We start from the raw sequence: 20,613 nt of genomic DNA, 5'->3' as shown, positions 1-20,613 counted from the left end.
CATCTGTTATCGGTACCTATGTGTAACACTTTTCTTTATCTTTTCTAATTTCTAGAAGAATGAATGCAGAAAATTATGAGATTATATCACTTCTCTCTTAAATGCAAATCAAGTGAACCAACCTAGTCAGCTATAGAAGCAGTTGATCAGAAGTGATATTCTCCTTTTAGTAACATGTTTTAGATTCTTTCATTTCCCAAAATAACTTTCTCACAGACTTTTCCCATCATAATTTTTGAGTATAACCTAAAAGCCAGCTATTTGAAGTGATGGATCTAAAAAGCTCACAGTCCACAAACCTTTATTACAAATTGCACACTGATAATCTGCCTTGTAACCTTTACTTTCTGTCCCAGCCCTAACCCGATGCTCTAAAAAGAGGAGTCATCTGCCATGCAAATCCATACATTTTCCAAAGTAGCCTTCAATAAGTTGCTATAATTTATTCAAAGTGTTTCCAATCCATAAACCTCACAATGACCATATAAAACCCAATACAGTTATGTAGGTTACTTGCAGTTCTGACAGTGAGCATCCACACATAGTAATTCTTCTGGAAGAATATGCAAAATCATCTGAGTGTGTGTCCAATTCATTTTTAAATGTTTATTTTAAATTAACTTTTTGTCATGGTATTATGATTTTTGGTACTGGTGTTCCACATCATAACATCCTGTAGTGCATTTGGAGTTAAAGAGTTAATGCTCCAGCTCCATGGATCATTGATAGTTCTGGGTGTACCTGTCTCAGAAGAGAAGAACTACGTTCCCCAGAGGACTGTGCGATGATTTGCGTTTTTACCTGTTTCTGCTCAGAGGGAAAGATAAAAACTGTCTGTGGTCACGGGACACTTTCCTTTGGGATCGACTCAGCAGAGGGTGCTCTCTGCCATCCGCCTTCAGCGTTAGCGTAAGGCCTTCGGTTTATCGGACACTCTCTCTTGCTCATTTCATTTGATTTATTAGCTTTAATTCCAATTATATTGTATTATATTGTGTTATTTTGCTTTCCAATATCTTATTTAGTAAATTAGCTTTCCCCCTCAGATCGTTGCTGCTGTTTTGTTTCTAGGCCCATCTCCCTTTTCCCTTTCCCCCTTCCCCTTTCCTGGGGCATGGGTCCATGGGTCCCCCACACCAATCGTCAAGGAACTGGGCCGAACCTGCCCATAAACCATTGACACTTTTGTAAGCCAGGATTAACCACAAACTCACATTTTTAAAAGGATGTTTGAAAAATATCTGGAGATGAGAAAATTCAAAAATAAATCCCAACTGAAGATCCCTATATCTCACTACAAGATGTGCTAGGCAAACTAGAAGCATACTACACTCACTTTCCACTTTTTAATAACTTAGTAAGACAGAGCAAATCCAAACATCACACGTATGCATCCCCTCCACGTGCCCTTGGCAATCCAGCCAAATACATTACAATGGCTGTACTACGTGCTGCCATGCAGGAAGCCTGCTTCTAGGAAGCATTTCCTCAACACAGCCAGTCTCATGAATTTCAGTACGCTACTCACATATTTCAAATTGCAGAATCTTTAGATCTAGGAATAGCAACGACTTCAGACTTAAGCTTGCTTTTAAACTTAGAAGTATCACTGGAAATATCATTGGATGTGCCAACTGAACTGTGACATGTCATATGTTGAGTACTGATATTTCATTTTGCAGCCTGTAATGAGCATGGTTAACTGTACAGAATACAAATGAAACTTTTAATTCTTAGCTGTAGTGAGAAATTCTTTCATACAAAAGGAAAAAGGTGATCTAGTGCATTCATTTTCTTTATTTCTTCAAGGTTTGAGTATACTTTGACCTGTCGTTACATGGTTGGACTGTAGAAAACGGATGGCTCCCAGGAGCAGAATTTAGGATGTCCTTCTGCAAGCATAAGTTTATCTGAGAAATCCCACAAAAACCAAACGAAACCAAAACAGAGGACTGAATAAATCAAATACCAAATGCTCAGACATTAAGATTTTTAACTTCATTGTTCTGACTAGTCTGTTTTTAAAGCTTGTGGTTTCTTATGTGATATTTGTATAATTTTGTAACACATTGTTTAACTGTTTTTAAAAGCCATTTAAGTCAAATGTCCACAATTTTATCTTAAATGTTTATACCATCAGCATTATGATGCCTACAGACCACTGACTGATGTGGAAGCTACGTTGCAAACACACTGCCAAACATTGGTCCCTGCCTCAGATTACAACACATTGGTTTTCACAGATAGTAAAAAAATACAGTCATTTTAAGAAGTACTTCATTCAACTTTCATTTGTCTTTTACAATTTTTAGATTTAAATAGCCAATAGAAGTGATTATGTAAAATGTCTCTGATTCTGCAGGTATCTGCCCAAGCAGGGGCTCCTGCAATCATCAGGGCTGTTCCAAGCATTCATAGATTCATCTGCTAAACTGAGGAGAAAAGGAGTCAAATAGCAAAATCTAATACAATGCATCTAAACTGGAATTGTTTATTGACCGAAGTATCACACATGGTGTGCTAGAATTGAAGGGTGTTCCCATAGCCATAAAGGAGTAGCAAATCCATCATATCCATGGCAAGAGTCTGGACTAACACACAATGAGATGCCTCTAGACTGATATTTTTTTGTTTTGCACCAGTGCATTTGAGAAATTCCCTCTGCAGCTTATCACCAATACTGCATCACCATATTTTTTCTTCTTTTACAGAAATGTGTGCTTGTTAAGCAACTATTTCTTTTCTAATATTTGTACTATTTGTTATTATCTGAAAGTTTCAGATGCATGCAGATAGTGGCAGCTAGCAGAAAGCTGACCAGACTATCTGGTGTCATTTGCTTTGTTATGCTGAGAAGGCAAGGGAAAATAACCTATTACCAGGAAACAATTCAAATATTTCTTTGTTGCCCTTGGCAAGCAGGTGCAAGCAGGTGCACGCTGATCCAGAATATAGCTTACAGATGTAGTCCTTTTTCGCCATGTGAGATGCCATAAACATTGACACCCCCTTCCAGAGGATTCTGAGGTTTTGCACAAACAAAACAAAGCTAAATTTGAATTGCAGATCGGAAGGATAACAATGAACTACTTCTCTTTCTGTTAGACTGCTTGTTTGTATGTGATTGTGCTGTTATGTCAGGTTTGGGTAACCTCTGCTTAGCAGTGTTTAGCTCTATATGTGTAGCTCTCCTGGCATTAGTTTCTGTGATTACAGATTATGTTACTTCTCAAATCTATCATTAGTCCTTTGAGGTTTTCCAAGCTCTTCCTTCCAAGTTAGCTAGAAAGTCTTGAAGCCTCTTCCAAATTCTACTGAACATTCTGGTTCTTCATTGGCTTATGGGTAATGAAATACTGATCTTATACATATACATAGATGTACTCTTTTTTTCTTGGAAAAACTGCCCATTGTAAGAAGTTAACTGGTACTAGTTCTCACAGCTTTCACTCTTGGCTGAAAACAGACCAGAAAGTGATTATAGCAGCAGATGTCATACAATATAAATGCCATGTTTGGTCATTTTATGATGTTGCCTATCACAGAAATATAGCTAGACAGCTAGAGCAACTGCACAAATGGGCTCTGAAGTCAGTCATTCAAGGAGAAAAATAAAGGAATGGGTAGGTTGTACTAGTAGTGCATGAATCACTTCTCTTCATTTTGGCAAGTGATTTTAGGGACACTGCACTAATTTTGCTCTGGCCGTGAACATTTGTCCTGTCCTTTTTCTTTTGTTCTGACAATCCTCTGATACTCATCATGAGAACGATGGATAAATTTTGCTTCTAATTCCTCTGTACACCTTCATAATTCCTTAAAATTCTACATAACTCGATGCAACATTTTACTGCCTATCTATCCTGCAGATGAAATTAATTCTGTGAGCTGAAATGTGGTACTTGAAGAGCATCCATGCATTTGGAATTCCTGGATCACCTCCTAGACAGGAAGACATGTAATTTCAGCTGAACCAGATACTACAAGCAAAGAGCTTTAAATTCTCCTGTAATTGCAGCGAGTATATTTATAATCCATGCAACAACTTCCATATAATCAGCTAGATAAGCATCTGAAAAGGAGCAGATGAGACAAACTATCAGCTGCTGTGTTTTTGATTTGACTACACAGAAATGAAAGCAATCTTGCTAGCCATCTGCAGACAGTTCCTGCTCCTCTGAGTCTTTCTGCCGTTAACAGAACTGCCAGGGAGGTGTGATCTGGGCGCAGCCTGAGTGTGATGCCTCAGAGGCGAGTTCCTTTCTGTAGTGCATGCACGAAGAAATGTTTCTCACACTTCTGTGATACAGTGTAAATGCTCTTGGTCCACATACACAGGACTTCTCATAGAAATGGTCCCCATGGATTTGAGTAAAAGTGATTCCATATTCTTAGTATGAAAAAAGGGGTGGCAGCATGGCCCAGGGATGAGCTGCCTGGAAAAGAAAATTAATTGGCCTAATTCCAGTGTGGCTCCTTGATGGGCTGTCCACACTGTGCCACCCTGTATTTGTAGAGATAGCAAAGCAAGTCCATGGTTAGCTACGACTGGGTTTGTTAGGTCAGCTGCAGCAGCACAAAAACAAACCTAAGCCTTTACCTGGCCTCTGAAGGGTTAGGGGGGTGTAAAAGAAACTTCACAGCAGTTGGAAATTCCTGGTCTAAGTCAAAAGAAATGACAATTGAAAGGAGAACACTGAAGTGAGCAGTGGAAATACTGGCTGCTTACAGCTAAGCTTTCACCGGTAGAAAATCATCTACAACAAGATATAAGGTAAAGCTGGGGGCTTATGACTTACTATTCTTAGTACTTCTACAGCCATTCAGTGGTCAGGAACAGATGAGGTATACCTTGCTTTTAAACCTGAAAAATGTGCTTGTCTCTTTTAAAATTATCTTCCATTCTTTCCACAGAAAACTGAGCTCTTCCACGTGTTCTGTGACCTCTTTCAGGCCCTATGGAAAAAATGCTGTGGCCAGGAAAAGACTACTTGGTGTACCTGATCTAGCATTCAGCACAATTCAGCTTCAGCCCTCCTGTATTGACATGTTGAAGTACAGCCTGTAGGGTGGCTTTTTTTTCATGAGCTTCAGGAGTCTGTCCAAATACAGTAATATTATCCAGATAATACTAGATTCCAAGCTTGTTATTAAGAATTATTAGCATATTTGAAAAGCTCTGAATGTTGATTCTGGGCCATATGGCATATGAACAAAAAAAGTCCATTAAGTGTAAGAAATGCTGTGAAACTCACACACTCTGAGTGCTTGGTAATATGCGTTCTTTAAATCAGGAGCAGAAAACATACTCTGCAGATAACACATGGGTGTCTGTACATGGCTAACTGTCCATCATGATGGCTTTTTTTGTCTCTCTTAGGTCTGCACAAAAACAAGCACTCCAGTTTGATTTTTGTCACCACTGTGCTGAAATTAATTCAGAAAATGCAGCGTCTTCATTAGCATCATCCCAGGCTATTTTTTAAATTATCTTGTGACTCAGCATCTCTCATTCAATTGTAGAAAATATAATTTCCATTGTGATAGCAGCACATTAGATTGAATTTTCATGCTGTGAATAAACCCTTCTGCACATCTGGTATTTCCATGTAATAGTTAATACTATTTCTTTTGTAACATCTGAAACTGGAATTTGTGTTGCAGAAATGTTAGGCTGTACCAAAGCACTGCACCCAATATGAATGCGTATATTTATTGCAGTTTAAAGATTTCTACTTGGAAAGAATATTACTGTACACAATAAAGAATTCAGAAACATGTATCAAAAGTCATTTTCACATGGAGGAAACAACAACAACGTTGTTCTTCAGGTACCTGCACTGGATGCGTGAAATGTGGAACTTCTACAGCATCACAGAGAAATGCTTTCACTGAGTACTGAAATGCAGAAGCCGGTGTCTAATATTATTTTAGTAGCCTGGCTACATTATCTTGATAGAAGAAAATTACAAATGTATTTATAATAAATAACTGCTTCTATCCACAGTCCGGTAACATCTGGCATTGTAACTTTACATAAATACTGCTTATGTAGAATTTAATGGCATGTTTGAATATAACATCTTTCTTCAGTATTTGTTTCGATTTGCATTTCTCATACATACAGACACACATACAATTCCCTGAGATCACAGCTCTGAGATATGCCCTACATATGCTGAGCTTTTAGCCATAGTTCCAGTGGCTGCAGCTTGAACATTGTTCACTTCTTACTCCTGAGTCTGCAATTGTCAGTTCAGTTAGAGCAATGGTTACAATCTGCAGTAGTGTCAGGCCTAATTCAAGCAGTAAATACTATTTATAATCAATAGGAAATGCTTTCTTCTGTAAGCTCAATTTGACCTTTTTCCACTGTGCTTCGAGTCTTAGACATGATTTCTGACTCCCTCAAAGCACCAGCGCACCGTGCTGATGATTCATTTGGTTTCTGGTACGCTGGCAGTGTTTATAAAATTCAGCTACAACTTGTATTGCAGAACAAACTCTTTCATTGCAGCAGCATGGATTCATTTTCTTTTTTATCATGAGGAAAAGTGTGAAGAATGCAGGCTAGCTCTCTGCTCAGATACACTACACTGCGTAAATGGTTTTCTTTCTCCAGCAGGGTCAGGGACACTAAGCATATGATTTCCAACAATTTGCATTTGAAGAACCAAAGGAACTGAGGAGGACCTGGACTTTGTAGGAATGATGCAGATGAATTCAATGGCAGCACAAAAACTGGACCCATTTCTGCAGTAGCTGAATAGAAAGGATGCAATACTATAATGATTATTCCATGCATCCATAGAACTATCAGATGGAAATATGGTCCTTGTTACAACAGACAAAATTACAAACCAATCAAAACAACAAAAAAACCCTAAGATTTAGAGGGTCCCTAAATTTCTCTTTACCCAAGAAATATCCTCCTCTGTCAAACACCAGTGTTGCAAGCTCAAAGCTCTCTTGAGAAATGGGAAATGCAGTTCATGTTACATATGTGAAGCAACCGGCCCAAGAACCAGATCATCATCTAACTGTGAATGGGAAGGAAAATAACAGAAATGTTTACTTTAGCCATGTATAATGAGAGTGACTGAGCAGCCTCCCTATGCTGCTTCTGTTTTGTTCTAGTTTCAACACTGAGAACAATGACAGTATTTCAAAGGCAGCTTTAATGAAGTAGTTAACAACTGAAAACTTAGGCTTTGGCATGGGAGGAGATGTGAATGAAGCCTACGTTATAAAGGAATAGGAAATTACTAAAGGCAAGGAAATGCGAAAGGAAGGGAAAAAAAGTAGGGCAGAGACATAAAAGGCAGAAAACAAAGCAGTGACAAAGAAGTTATCCTAATAACGAGCATTTCCTTCCTAGATGTTACTAAGGTGACAAAAAATACTCAGTAAATAACAAAGTTAAGGAATACAGGGCCATTCCTACAACTGAAAGATTTTAAATCTTACACAACCGAACTCAAACCTGAAGCAATCCAGCTTCAACATTTTTTTCACAAATGCTTCTGAGGCAATTTCAAATCCTCTGGTCAATACTGGACCGTCTGGAGCCCAAACTAAACTAGACGCAACTGCTTTAATGGAATTTTGTTTCATTATTTTCATTTGGGTTTGAAAATGAGTTACGAAATCTGGGAAGGTTCTGTGATCATGAACTACCTTCCACAGGTCGCATCCAGCTGTAACACACACACAGGAAGCCTGTGGCTGGAGCCCCACACAACACCTGAGCTCTCTAAGGGCAACCAGGCAGCCACTGCTGCTTCCTCTAGGGCTGCCCTGTCCTTCCCTAGGTGTAGCAGCCTTGGTGCTGTGCTACTTCGGAGTGATTTGTTCTTCTGTTTTGTTTGTTTGTTTGTTTTTGTGGCTTCTTGTTTTGCAGTGCGCTGTGTGTTTGTGGGAAACAATAGTTTTTTAACACTATGGAAGCCAACAGGCCGGCAGCGCTGATGGGGTGGGGTGAAGGAGGGCACTGGGACCGCCGAGGAGACACAAAACCTCAATAATTTGCAATTCATTTCAGCCTAAGCAAAAAAACGCCAAAATGTTTCAGCAGTATTCCCCCAATACTTTAATAGCCGAGGGGGAGGAGGAGATAGGGGAGAAGCCCCCACCGTAATATCCTGTAACTCAGGAAGGTGCGTTAAACCCACAGCTTTCCACGTTGTGGGCATCTTAATCCTAAATCATCCAATAAAGGCGAACATCCTCCAGGCTTTTACCAACCCGGCTTACACCAACTCCTTTGTTTATCCTGCAACAGAGCGGAGGTTTTCTCCCCGCTCCGCCGGGAGCCCCGCAGCCACGGGCTCCTCCTGAACCCGCACCTCCACGGCGGGGGCTCCCGCTGCCCGATCTCGGCACGGCCAGAGGACGCAGGCGGGAGCACCGTATCCGCCCGCAGCCCGGGGGCAGCCGCCCGCCCGGACCCAGAGCGGAGCCCCGAGCCGTGAGTAGGCGTCAGCGGGGAGATCGCGCTGCGGGGAGAGGGCCGGGCCCCGTTTTTCGGCTGAGCTGGGCACGCCGCTAGCGCGGCCGGGAACCCCGAGGAGCCCCGCGGGCCGGGAGGGGAAGGGGACCCCGAGAAGAACCGCGGCGCCGAGCGCGGGACGGCACCAACGGGCACCGACCGACCCCGGCGACCCCGCCCCGGCAGCGCCCTCCGCGTCCCTAGGGAGACGCCCCGTCCGCCCGCCGCGCGGCACCACGGGAGTTGTAGTCCGGCCCCCTCCCCGCCGCCCCCTGCCCAGGGGGGAAAGTGGCGCCGCGGCCGCTCTCGCGAGGCTTGGCGGCGGGCGCGCTCTGCTCTCGAGCGGCCTCCTCGCGAGGGCGGCCGCCGGCGGCGGGGAGGGGGGGGTCGTTTGGTGCGGGCGCCATTCCCCCGCGTGACGTCATAGTGCATTGTTGTGAGCGTAGCGGAGCATCCCTCAAGCTGTCAGCTGTGCCGCCGCGGCGGGGAGCCGAGCCGGCCCGGCCCCCTCCTCCCCCGCCTCCGCCTCCTCCCCCGCCCCTCCCGCCCCGGGGGCTCCAGCGCTCGGTGTCAACGTATCATTGTCCGTGCGGAACCCCTCCGGGCCCCCCCCCCCTCGTCCCCGCCCCCCTCCCCCCCCCACTGAACCACCTCAATGAGATGCAAACATGAAAGACAAGAGGAAGAAGAAGGACCGCACCTGGGCCGAGGCTGCCCGCCTGGTAGGTGCCGCGCAGCATTGTGTGTGTGCGTGCCGCCCGCGTCCCGCCGCCGCCGCCGCTTTGTTGGCGGCCGTTGGGGCGTGGGAGGGAGCGCCAGAGGGCGGCAGTGCGAGTGCGACGGGGGAAGTGTGCAAGGGAGTGAATGTGGGGGGGGAGTGCGAGGAGTGCGAGTGTGCAAATGAGGGAGTGCGCGTGAGGGGGCGTCAGGGAGTGAGGGTGTGTGCGAGGGAGGAAGTGTGTAACGGAGCGCGTGCGTGTGTGTGCGAGGAGTGCACGAAGGTGTGAGGGAGCGTGTGAGTGCACGGAGCTGCGTGGGAGTGGGGGAAAGTGCGAGCGTGTACAGGAGGGAGCGTTCACGCGCTGGAGTGTGTGCGAGGGAGGGTCTGAACGTGAGCGATCGGCCGTGGGGGGGGAGTGCGTGTGCGAGGGCTCCGGGCACGCACTGCCCGTGCGGAGGCTGAGGGTGCGCGGCTGCTGCCGGCTGTGTGCCTGAGTCCGCACGGCCCCTGCTCTCCTCCTGTCCCCGGCTGGAGAGGAGAAAGACTGCGTCCTTTCGGCAATGTACGTGTGAGGAAATGCCTATTCTTTTCTTCTTTTATGTGTACGTGTAAATATCCAGGGGTTGTTTCTGTCTCTCTGAGTTCGTGCATCAGATATCCCGAGAAAATCCCTCCGTTTAATGGCAGAGGAAAGTGAAATTTCTGGGAATTGCCTCTTCATCCCGTTAGCGTGAGCAGGAGGACAGGGGTGAGGGGCAAGGACATCAGAGAGAACTCTCATCCTGATTTCACTCCACCCTCTCTACTTTCTCAACTGAGCAGGGAAATATCCAGGGCAATCAAACCCACGGGCGCTCTAGAGACCTGCTCTATTCCCACTTCATTAGGAAACTGTCTCCTTCGCTACTGTATCTGTTTTCACGATTCTGTATTACTGTTTGCTGAGTGTAATGGAATACACTGTTGATGTTGTCTTTCAGTTTCCGAGTGCGTATGGGTTCTCTCCATTCTAGGAATTTTACCAGAGCCTGCACGATATGGCATGTGTGCTTGTACGTGTTTCAGTGTGTCTTCTGCAAACTTTCATCTGGCTGAGCTTCACTTCAGTGCCTAGAAAGATGACAAAGCAGGGAAGATACATTACTGCTTATTGCTTTTTTTGCTTGTTTTACATCCCTGTCAACTTTCTATTTTATCCATCTCCGATACAGACTTAACTGCTTAAGTAACACGTCTGTGTTAACGGCGTGTGTATTTTTGGTAATGGATATTGATGTCATATTTCTATTAGTTACCCTTCACAAGAGATTCCTTGTAAAAATGTTTTTCACCTCGTATCAATTCCTGCGTAGTAAGTTCAGCCTTTCTCTCCGACATAAATAATTATGAGGTATTAGACAAGCATTACCTATAGATGTCTCTGTAAGCTGTACCTATGTGTTCTCATGTGCTTGGTCAGTGCTAAGCTCTGGTGTGGTTCATTTTGCCTTCTACAAGACTTTGTAGTACCTCAGCTTTAATGAAGATGTTCTGATACACTGTCACTTTTGTCTGGCTTCTCGGAATTGTAACAAAAGTTCAACTGCAGTGAAACATTTTGCCAAAGTAGTGGTGGCAGCGAGTGTTGCTGTAGCGCTTGTTTTTTCAGGCTTTAAGCAGGCTGCTTGCATTTGAAAGTCTATAAATTCCACCAAATGCTTTTCTAACTTTCCTCTTTCAAGTGGTGGCTGCAGTTGCTACTGTAAGCTGTCTTTTGTTTGACAAATGCACATAAAGGAATTTTAATGTGTATTTATTAAAATTGCTATTCCCATGTGGTCCAGTATGTGGAAAAGTTTAAAAGCCTCTGGAGAACAAAGGCTGAGCCAGCCCTGAGAAGGAGGGCTAAGACTCTTTCGTACTTTCGTGCTGTCCTATCACCTAACAGCCCCCCCCCCCCAGAAGGTCACGATTTGCTGAAAAACAGTAAAAATGATACTTTGCTGAGTATGAGCCGTGGAGGTGCGGGAGATCCTCTGTGTGGTTTTGTCTGGACTCCTGGGGTTTGCTGAGTTACAGAAAACTTGTCTCCAGTCTGTTATGTGAGCGGTGTGTGGTGCTGCTCAGACTGGCCACAGCCCTGCACCGAGCTTTGGCAGTGCAGTGGCGTGCCTCTGCAAATCACAATGAAAGATTGAAGCTAAAATTGCTGCTCCTTATGGTGTTTTATGTTAGGACCCTGATGGTTCATTACAGCTTCGTTTTCTTGGGATGCATCAATAATGTATTACTGCAAGGTTTGATTAAATCAATTTCTTTCCAACAGCAAGTAAACAATGAAGTGATTGATACCTACTCACAAAAAACGACTCATGAGTTACCTAGATCAATATGATGTAAAATTGTATAGTACTGAGTTATTTTTAGAAACAAGAGATTGAGTTAATACAGAGCAAATGTATGGAAATGTATGTGTTATATTTTTTACAGAAACCCTTAACATTACTCCAAAATTGAGCTTTCAAAATCAAGTGCTCAAATATATAAAAGGAGAAGGGTAACACTACTGGCATTGCTTTTTCATTCTGTTGTGCATGTCCATCTATTACAGTCTGGACTTGAAATAATGTACTTGCACAGTAGATTTCCTACTACTTCAAGCTCACTTGCAAGAGCTGCTGATTTTGTTCACTTTATTTTCTTTGTTTGATGTGAGGGGCTGCACTTCATTTTCTGTAAACCTTACAAAACCTATGCTAAAATATATTTTTCTCCTGTGTTTCAGTCACACACACGTAGCTATTTGTTAGCAGCGTCCAGTAGCTTCCCAAACACAAATGTTTCTGTGACATCCCTATAAAGTTAAGTGTTTTGACTTCTGCTTTACCCATGTAGAGTTGAGGCATGGGAAGATTAAGTACCTTACTCAAAGCTATACAGGAAATCTGTGGGAGAGGCAGTTATCATACCAGCAGTGTCTCTGTAGTAGTCCCGCTTCTTAGTCATAAAATCGTCTTCCTTCTGTGGCTACACTTTTGCCTCATTCACTCTCTATTACTATTTCTCTCACAGTAATTATGAAAGAAATGGATATGGTCATGTCTCTATTCAATCTATATTGAAACTCATAATTCACCATGTAATAGTTGTCATGGATAAAAAGGAGTACAAAAACTGGACTCAAGCCTGAAATCATTACACAGCTCTCCATTTCCCACATTCACAATGAAAGAAAGAGAAGTGCTTCAGAAAAAATATATTACATGACAGTCTTAAAATACATTGTAATGTGTAAGCCTAAGTGGTGAGGCTCCACACTGACAGGCAGTGTTGCATTTCTATTTCTTCTATTTGACTACAGGGTCTTTGAAAACTGAAGTTCCTGCAATGCAGGGTTTTTTCAAGATGTTTGATTTATAAAACCAAAGCAGGAAAGGACTCCCATTATACTCAGCTCTTGCTGTAAATACCGTGTTTGTGATATAGGCAGTAAAACGGGCTGTTGGAATGCACTGTATTGGAACTTGCATTTTGTGGAAGAAACCTCCTGTGGAGAGCAGGATCTTTCTGTGTGACACTTTGTTGTTTTTTTTTTTTTTTTCTTCCCTCATGCAAGTCTGCTTATCTTAGGGCAGGCATAACCCAGCTTACAAGCATTCCTGAGAAATGAACGCATGTGCAGGATCAGTGGAATGGTGGCATACCACTAAGAGTTTGTGTTACAGAACCGATTTTGTATAACGTGCATTTTTGTGGACAGAACTGCAACCCATCCTTGCAACCTGCTGAAGGGCAGACCTTTGCTGTAGACCCCATATGTCAGCTCTAGGCTACTTGTAGAAAACACAGCAATGTTTGTGCACAACCTGGGCATTATCTCCACTCCATTTGTTTATTTATTTCGGTAGTTAGTTCTGTTGCTTTTTGTGTCAGATGAACTAAGATGACACACTGAAAAGATCAAGAACAAAAGAAAACTTTTGAAGGGAGGAGGACTTTGTTCCTTTGTCTTTCTGTTGATCCCTATGTGATACATGAAACTCACAAAAACTGAACAGCACTCAACTAGTTCAGGCAATTTGTAATTATTCCATTTAGTTGGGAAAAGCTTGTATCTGTCTATTTTTAGCTGTTCTTAAGCTCGCAAAAACTCTCAAACCATTCTGAATGTCCTCAAATATTGAATTCTGTCTCTCAACAATTAAATGCCTTAAGATACGCTGTAAGAAATATCTAAATGAAAATTGCTGAGAACAAGGTATGTCCAAGAATACTGTGCAGCAATAAACTGACTTGTATCATCGATTTTGATTGCTGGACATGGCTTGATTTTTTTTTTTTTTTGTCATCTAGAAAAGCAGTAGCCTGAACAAAATGAGTTGAGGCTGCCCGCCTGGTGAATGCAGAGCTCAACATATGTATGAAGTGTAGGATGTCTGCAAAGGGTGATAGTAATGTTTTATGATGACACTTAAAAAGGATTTGTTTTATGCATAGCTTGTCCTTGTTACTGTTTTCTTATCTTTCCTATAAGTGGTGTTTTGAAACACACTACAGTTAAATTACAACCACTAGTTAATAGTAAGGCAGAAGAAAATCTGAAGAATGAGAGCTGTAGCATTTGTTGGGGTTACTCATGTCTTACTTGCTCCGTTTCCTCTCCAGTGTTTTTGTTCTTTCTTTTCTAAATTTTATCCTGAAAGAAAGGTTTTCTGATGTTACTTGAGCTTGTATGTACTTTATTGGTACTATAGAGCTCTCTCCTGATTCAGCTGATGGTGAGTGAATGTTGGGTGAGTAATATTCATGCCTTAATTCTTGAGTTTCTTGGACTAGTTTCCTGACAGGATCCAGCTTTTAATTAACAGTTGTTCTGTTGCTTGTGTAAACTTTAAGAAAATTATGCTAATTAATTAAGAAATGGATTCTGGGAAAAACAAAACAAAAGTAAATAAAAACCCACAAAAGCATGAGGAAGCAACAAAAGCCCACTGGAATTTTTAGCTTGTACGTTACTGCTTAATGTGACTGGATGTCTGAAAGCTGATTGTTGCTTCATCTGCTCTGCTAAGATAGTGGAGTTGAAATAGATCGTATAATGGTATGAAACTATTTCAGCATTATGTCTTCAAATTTGAAGACCACAAATGAAACAAACAAAAAAAAAAAGGTCTGTGTAGCTAGACCATTGATGATAATCCCTTTGACTTTTATCTTAAGTCTTCATTTTTGTTACTATAAATGCATTTATAAAGCATTGAGAAAGGAGCTTCGTGTATCTCTAAAAATAGGAGATTTGACATGACTTTGTTTTAAAGTATTAAGGATTTCTTTGTTGTTGGCTTAACACAGAGTTACTATTATTTCCGTATTTGTTCTGATTTAATTCATTTTCAGACATGCAGAAACACTGTAGCTTGGGAAGTTTTGATGGCCTTTCCCTTTGATCCTCAATCAATGCTTTTTTGAAGAGCTCTATTTTATTTTGGTTTGCTTTAGGGTTTCATCCAGTTTTTTTTTTTTTAAGTAATTTTTGTACTTGTTAGACAAGGTTGAATCTGCATGTTTCTTTACCTTCTGTGGTTGTGTTTTTTTTGTAAATGTAGAATAGTACAGAAGTTAAGTTTAAATATTTTTTTATTTTAAAAAGTCATCTAAAAATCCTCCAAATATAATATTTTAGCTCTTCTTTTGCATTCTTCTAGGGCAGATTGGGAGGAACAGAGATTGCAGCCCTTGGCAGCACAGACCTTTAGGAAAGCAGGAACCCAGTCCAAGAATGGGACCTCTTTCTGAGTGAAGTCACAATACTTGCACCAACCAGGTTAAAATAGGAGAAAACCCTTAAAGGAACCTAAATATGACCATTCCTCAACAATAGGACAGTGCTCAAAAGTGTGGTTTAATGCTCACTGATACAGTGATTGTTCCAGTTTTTTCTGTAGGAGGAACACCAATATTTTGCTGTGATACTGTTGAAATAATAGTTCTGTCCCCCCCCCCCCCCCCCCCCCCCGCCATTATTCTGTCAGTTTCTAAATCCCTAACAGGCAAGATTTGTTCAGTTTCACCTAAAAGTGGAATCATAGAATTGAGGTGGAAGGGATCCTTAGAGGTCATCCACTCTAGCTCCCCTGCAATGAACTGGGACATCTGCAGCTAGAGCAGGTTGCTCAGAGCCAGAACTTGAATGTCTCCAAGGTCGGAGCATCCACCACCTCCCTGGGCAACGTGTTCTAGGGCCTCACTACCCTTACTGTAAAACACTTCATTACATCCAATCTAAATGTGCAGCTAAAGTAAGCTCTGAAGGGATGACCTCTGTCTCTGAATATCATGGCTGAAGCAAACCAGTCCCCAGTTAGGTCCAGTTTATGACTGTAATGCTTTACCACAGATATTCTGAATATCAGGATAGAATTAGTAAGTCAGCTGGCAGTGAATGCCTTCTTTGTTGGTCTTCTTCAGAGTCCACCGATTGAGGTTGAGGACTGCGGTTGCTGTGGGAGGGATCTATGGCAGGAGCACTGACTTTGGTCTGAGCAAGTTCTGGCGCTTCTTGCACTGGAACATGAAACCGGAGGAATCTGAGGTTATCTGTCTTTGTTCTTTGAATGTTAAGAGTTTCAGCTCTCTTCAGTGGCTTTAGCTCAGCAGTACAAAGTCTTTATGGACCATGATGAGTAGTTTCCCTCAGTATTGGTGGAACTTTAAGATAAGGTTTTTAACATTTTGGGTCCAGCTCTTTATTTCTAGGTTCTGGGTCTAATGTGGCATCCTGTACCTCAGCTGTCTGAGGCAGACTTGTTTTGTAGTGTAGCACTGAGTTTATCTGACAACTTTTGCCATTATCAGCAATGACTGGTTCAGCTGGTGCTCTGAAGCACCAGGGATATTCACAAACTCACTAAGAGAACTGCGCTAAAGTTCTCTTTGGAAAACATTCTGGGACATTTTCTAGGTGACTTTTTGTGACTTTGGGGAATGAAAAGTTATTTATAAGTTGGAAATTATATATAGTGTTTTAAAACTGGATCTCCTAAGTGCATGGGTTGGTTTAGTTATGTCTGTGATAAGGAATGTCTCTTTGCTGCATGTAGAGTCGACTTTAGAGATGAGAGAATGTGGTGAGTTAGAAATGATGGAATGTCGTGAGTTGGAAGGGGCCTTTAAAGACTTTCTAGTCCAACCGTTCTGCCATGGGCAAGGACTTATTTTCCAGGTCAGGTTGCTCTAAAGCCCGTCCAACTTGAGCTTATTTTGTGGATGACAGTCACATTCTACAGAGGATCATCTAACTTAGATCTTCAGAGAATGTTGCTGTCTCTAGAACTTTGAATGTGTTCCTTGATAGGCAACTGTCTTGGTTTAGGAGGTGATTTGGAGAACTTAATATAGAAGATACTTTCTCTCTTTCTGACTGTGTTCTTGACTTTGCATAGATGGAGCTGTGAATTTGGTAAAGTAGTCATCCAGATCAGGATTTATATTGCTTTATCCTGTTAGTTCCTTGTATAACTTGATGTTTAGAGAGGGAAAAGAGCCTTAATCAAAGCATACACCAACAATTTGAAAGTCAAAGTTTTACTCCATTGGAATTTACTTTTAGCAGCCTGGAGAATGTGCCTAGCTGTGTGTAGTTCACTATAGGCAATGAATTTTTTTTTTTTTTTGAAATGCCTACAGAATCTGTTAAATCATAGTCAATCTTTTTGTCCCATATAACTTCCTGCATTTATGATGCAAAACTTCTTTATATATGATGGGACTTTACCACAATCCAAAATATAACTGTTTCCTTCAGTAGTTGATAACTTTCTGTTATTTTTCTTGTGGTCTCATCAATTTTAACTGATCAAATTCTGCACTTCGATATTTCAATTCTTGGCTTTTTTTTTTTTTAGATAAAAGTTGTTTCATTTTATGTCTCAAAGTTCCCAGTTATCCACTGGCTGCTGGGATGTCTGTTGGCATTGCTGTATCAGAGAAGCGTGTGATGTTGCATGTTGCCACATATCTGCCAGTACCTTCTAGCGAGGTAAATCGGGGGGGGGGGGGGAAGTCACTTTGGCTGTGGTCCATTTTTCTTCTGGACTGGGATTCTAGCAGCTGTCTCAAAGTGAAGATATTCTCTGATCACATTGGCTTCTTTCATTTCATTTGGCCTTTCTCTAGACAGGTAAGACTAAACAGAATCACTTTGGAATTTGATATTTAGAGTAGAAAAACATCTTAATTAGACTACTAGTGTGATAACTGTAGAACTGGCTAATCATAGAAGATGAAGTTGTAAAGGCCTCAATGGTCATCGTTTAGTCTCAAAAGTAAGTCATTTGCCTAAAATTCAGTTGAATTTTCTGAAATCTGTAACATCAATTGGTAACTCTCATCTTTTAGGTTAGAGCTTTTCTGAAGTTTGCCAGCACCTGGTCCTCGTGTGAAATTTTATGTCCTACTTTAAAATGAGAAAACTGTGAGGAAAAAGAGGTTCTGACAAATTGTTAGATGGACATGTTTTAGAGCTCAAATGTATGTATTCTTCTCTCTTTCTCTGACAATGAGTAGTCAGAAAGAGCCAGTTTATTTCTATAGGTTGAGAACTCTGTATTCATTTAATGGTGCTTAGTCACTTCTGTATTTTTTGACAATTTTTAGTACTTAAAGCCTATGGATGTTTTCAGCAGTGTGATGTAACAATGCTGCACCAGGCTCATCCTTACTGCAGTACTGCTTAATGCATTTTATTCTGTTTCATTCATAATGTAGGTTTTTGCAAGCACTCACCTTTTATTTAAAAAGGTAGATAGAATACTTTAGTGGGACTTACTCTATAGCTGTGGAATGAGCTTAGTGAATCATTGTTTCAAGTGAGTTAGTACTGGGGATACGTTAGTGCTTTTTTGTTGCTAGTTTTAAGGTGACCAGTAGCTCCACCACTGTGTAACTTACTGAAGGTATGGGAGACTACACAGCATTTGCATGGATTGTTCTTGTATTGAGCTTTCTGTTTGAAACTTTTTTTTTGCCAAGATTTCTCTTAATCTGTGTATCCAGTTCTGCTACATTGGCAGTCCCTGTCCAATACGTTGTTTGTCTTCCTTTTGACCTGTTCCACGGATGCTGTGCTGTCAAGTTGTACTGCATTATTGTATATCTGTTGTCCGTTAGGCACACATCAGAGGGATGGCTGGACAGTTCAGCAAGTGGTTGGGTCCATTGGGCCAGGTCATAGGAATGAAAGCTGAAACTCCAGTATGCAGCATGATCTGCTGCTTATAAGACTCTTAATCTTTTAAAATAATCGTTTACTTCATGGTGCCTGGAGTTTGCACTGTAATTGTTTTACCCTGATCAGCAGGTGGACTCTGACACAGCTGCTCTCTCATTCCCCTGGCTCAAAAGAAGAGGGGGGGAGAAAATGAAATGAAAAAGCGCTCAAGGGTTGAGGTAAGGACAGGGAGAGGTAGCTCACAGATTACTGTCCCAAGCAAAATGAACTCAATATAAGGAGGCCAATACGTAAGTTGCTCTGAAAGTAATGCCAGCTATTCATTTTGATGAAAACTGCAACAGATACAAAGAGCACAGTAACACTTCCTAGCTACAAAACACTATTTTTCAACAGTCATCACCACTAGCTGTGCATTTTTGTCAGCAACAAACAAGAGCCTACAAGCCATGCTTGAAAAAATCTGCATGTTGCTGTTGCCCCTGCTGAAATGCACCACCCACTGCTTCACTGTTCTCACATCCACTCTTTGGTTTCCACAAAGGTTCAGCAATTTTTTCTGCCAAGAAGAATTCAATAACACACCTTTGCTTCATATATACTGCCATGTCAGACACAGTTTAATCAGACTGCTCCTCTGCTGCCATTTGTCACGCAGCAGAGAAATGTAATGGAATATTGTTGGGAAGGTTCAACTTCTGCTGTCATTACCATCAACGTCTGCCTCTGATGTTGCGGACCAACATAACAAAATAGGAGGCATTACTTTTGGAGCATACTTCAGAGTTCATTGCTTATTACTAACAGATGAGAGAAGTGAGAAATTAATCCTAGAATGGTTTGAGTTGGAAAGGATCTTGAAGATCATCTAGTTCCAAAGCCCCAGCTGTAGGCAGGGACACCTGTCACCAGATCACATTTTCTAAAGCCCCATCAAGCCTGGCCTTGAACGCTTCCAGGGATGGAGCATCCACAGCTTCTGTGGGAAACTTGTTGCAGTGTAACACTACCCTCAATGAACAATTTCTTCCTAATGTCTAATCTAAGTCTACTCTTTCAGTTTAAAACCATTCTCCCTTGTCTTATTACTACATGCCCTTTTCAAAAGTCTCTCCCCATCTTTGTTATAAGGTCCCCTTTAAATACTGGAAGGCCACTATAAAGCCCAGAATAAAATTGGCCTGGTCTGTAAGCACAGGTTGCTGGCTCTTGTTGAGGTTTTTCATCCACTGGAACCCCCACGTGCTTCTCCTCCGGGCTGCTTGCAATCCATTCTCTTCTCTGCTTGTATTTGTGCTCGGGATTGAACTTGGTGAAGGTTTCATGGGCCCAGCCCTGAAGCCTGTCAGTGTTCCTCTGGGTGGCATCTTAGCCTTACATTGTGTTGACTGCACCACACATCTTGGTGTTGGCAAATTAGCTGGAAGTGCATTCGATCCCTCTGTCCATTCTGCTGACAAAGACGTTAAATGGCACCAGTCCCAGTGCTCACCCCTGAGGATTACTTATCATTACTGGTATCTACCTGGAGACCAAGCCATTGACTGCAGCTCTGTGAGTGTGACCTAAAAGAAAACTAAAACCACCTTCCTTCCACCCACTACCTTCTACCTTCTCACCCTGGGCAGCAAAGGAGAATGGAAGCTGTGATCAGTCCGTAATGCTTTGTCTCTGCCATTCCTTCGTTGTCACTCTGTTTCTCTGCTTCAATAGGGGATCATTCCCAAACTGATCCTGTGTGTTCAGCACCATGGGGCCCAGCCTTCAGAAGTGGGCTCCTCAAGCTCTGGTCTCAGTAGGTGGCAGCTCGTGCAGCCCTCCTGCCCCTGTGAAAGCTCTCCATGGGCTGTGGCTTCCTTCAGGCTGGATCTACTGCCATACCATGGGCTCCTCCACAGGCTATATGTGGAGATCTGCCCCATGTGATGCCTGTGGGCTACAGGGGGACAGCCTGCTACACCACGGGCCTCTGCACAGGCTGCAGGGAACTAACTTCTGCTCAGCGCTTGGAGCACCTCCTGCCCTCCTTCTTCACTGACCTCAGGGTCTGCATGGCTGTTTCTCTCACATTTTCTCAATCCTCGCTCCCATCTGCCACTGTGTGGCAGCTTCTCTTTCTTAAATCTGCTCTCCCAGAGGCATAAACAGTGTCACTCATGGGCTCAGTGGTGCACCCCTTTTGATGAGACTGAATCT

The 20,613-nt window shown here is 42.3% G+C and overlaps 1 protein-coding gene across 1 annotated transcript in view; it reads left to right on the top strand.

Annotated features, from left to right (window-relative positions):
• The first annotated feature begins 9,132 nt into the window (after nt 1-9,132).
• The window catches only part of ASXL3 (ASXL transcriptional regulator 3), a 121,366-nt gene continuing 109,885 nt past the window's right edge, over nt 9,133-20,613 (top strand). The window contains exon 1 of the mRNA XM_065753434.1: nt 9,133-9,210. Within this exon, the coding sequence (XP_065609506.1) occupies nt 9,157-9,210 (54 nt within the window). The 5' untranslated portion in view covers nt 9,133-9,156. The remainder of the gene's footprint in view (nt 9,211-20,613) is intronic.

Source organism: Cyrtonyx montezumae, unplaced genomic scaffold (assembly GCF_038088225.1).
Source record: "Cyrtonyx montezumae isolate F1298 unplaced genomic scaffold, pur_monq_1.0 scaffold_8, whole genome shotgun sequence".
NCBI classification, from domain to species: Eukaryota; Metazoa; Chordata; class Aves; order Galliformes; family Odontophoridae; genus Cyrtonyx; species Cyrtonyx montezumae.
The sequence above is the reverse complement of the archived record's forward strand: the minus strand, read 5'-3'. Positions and strand labels throughout refer to the sequence as shown.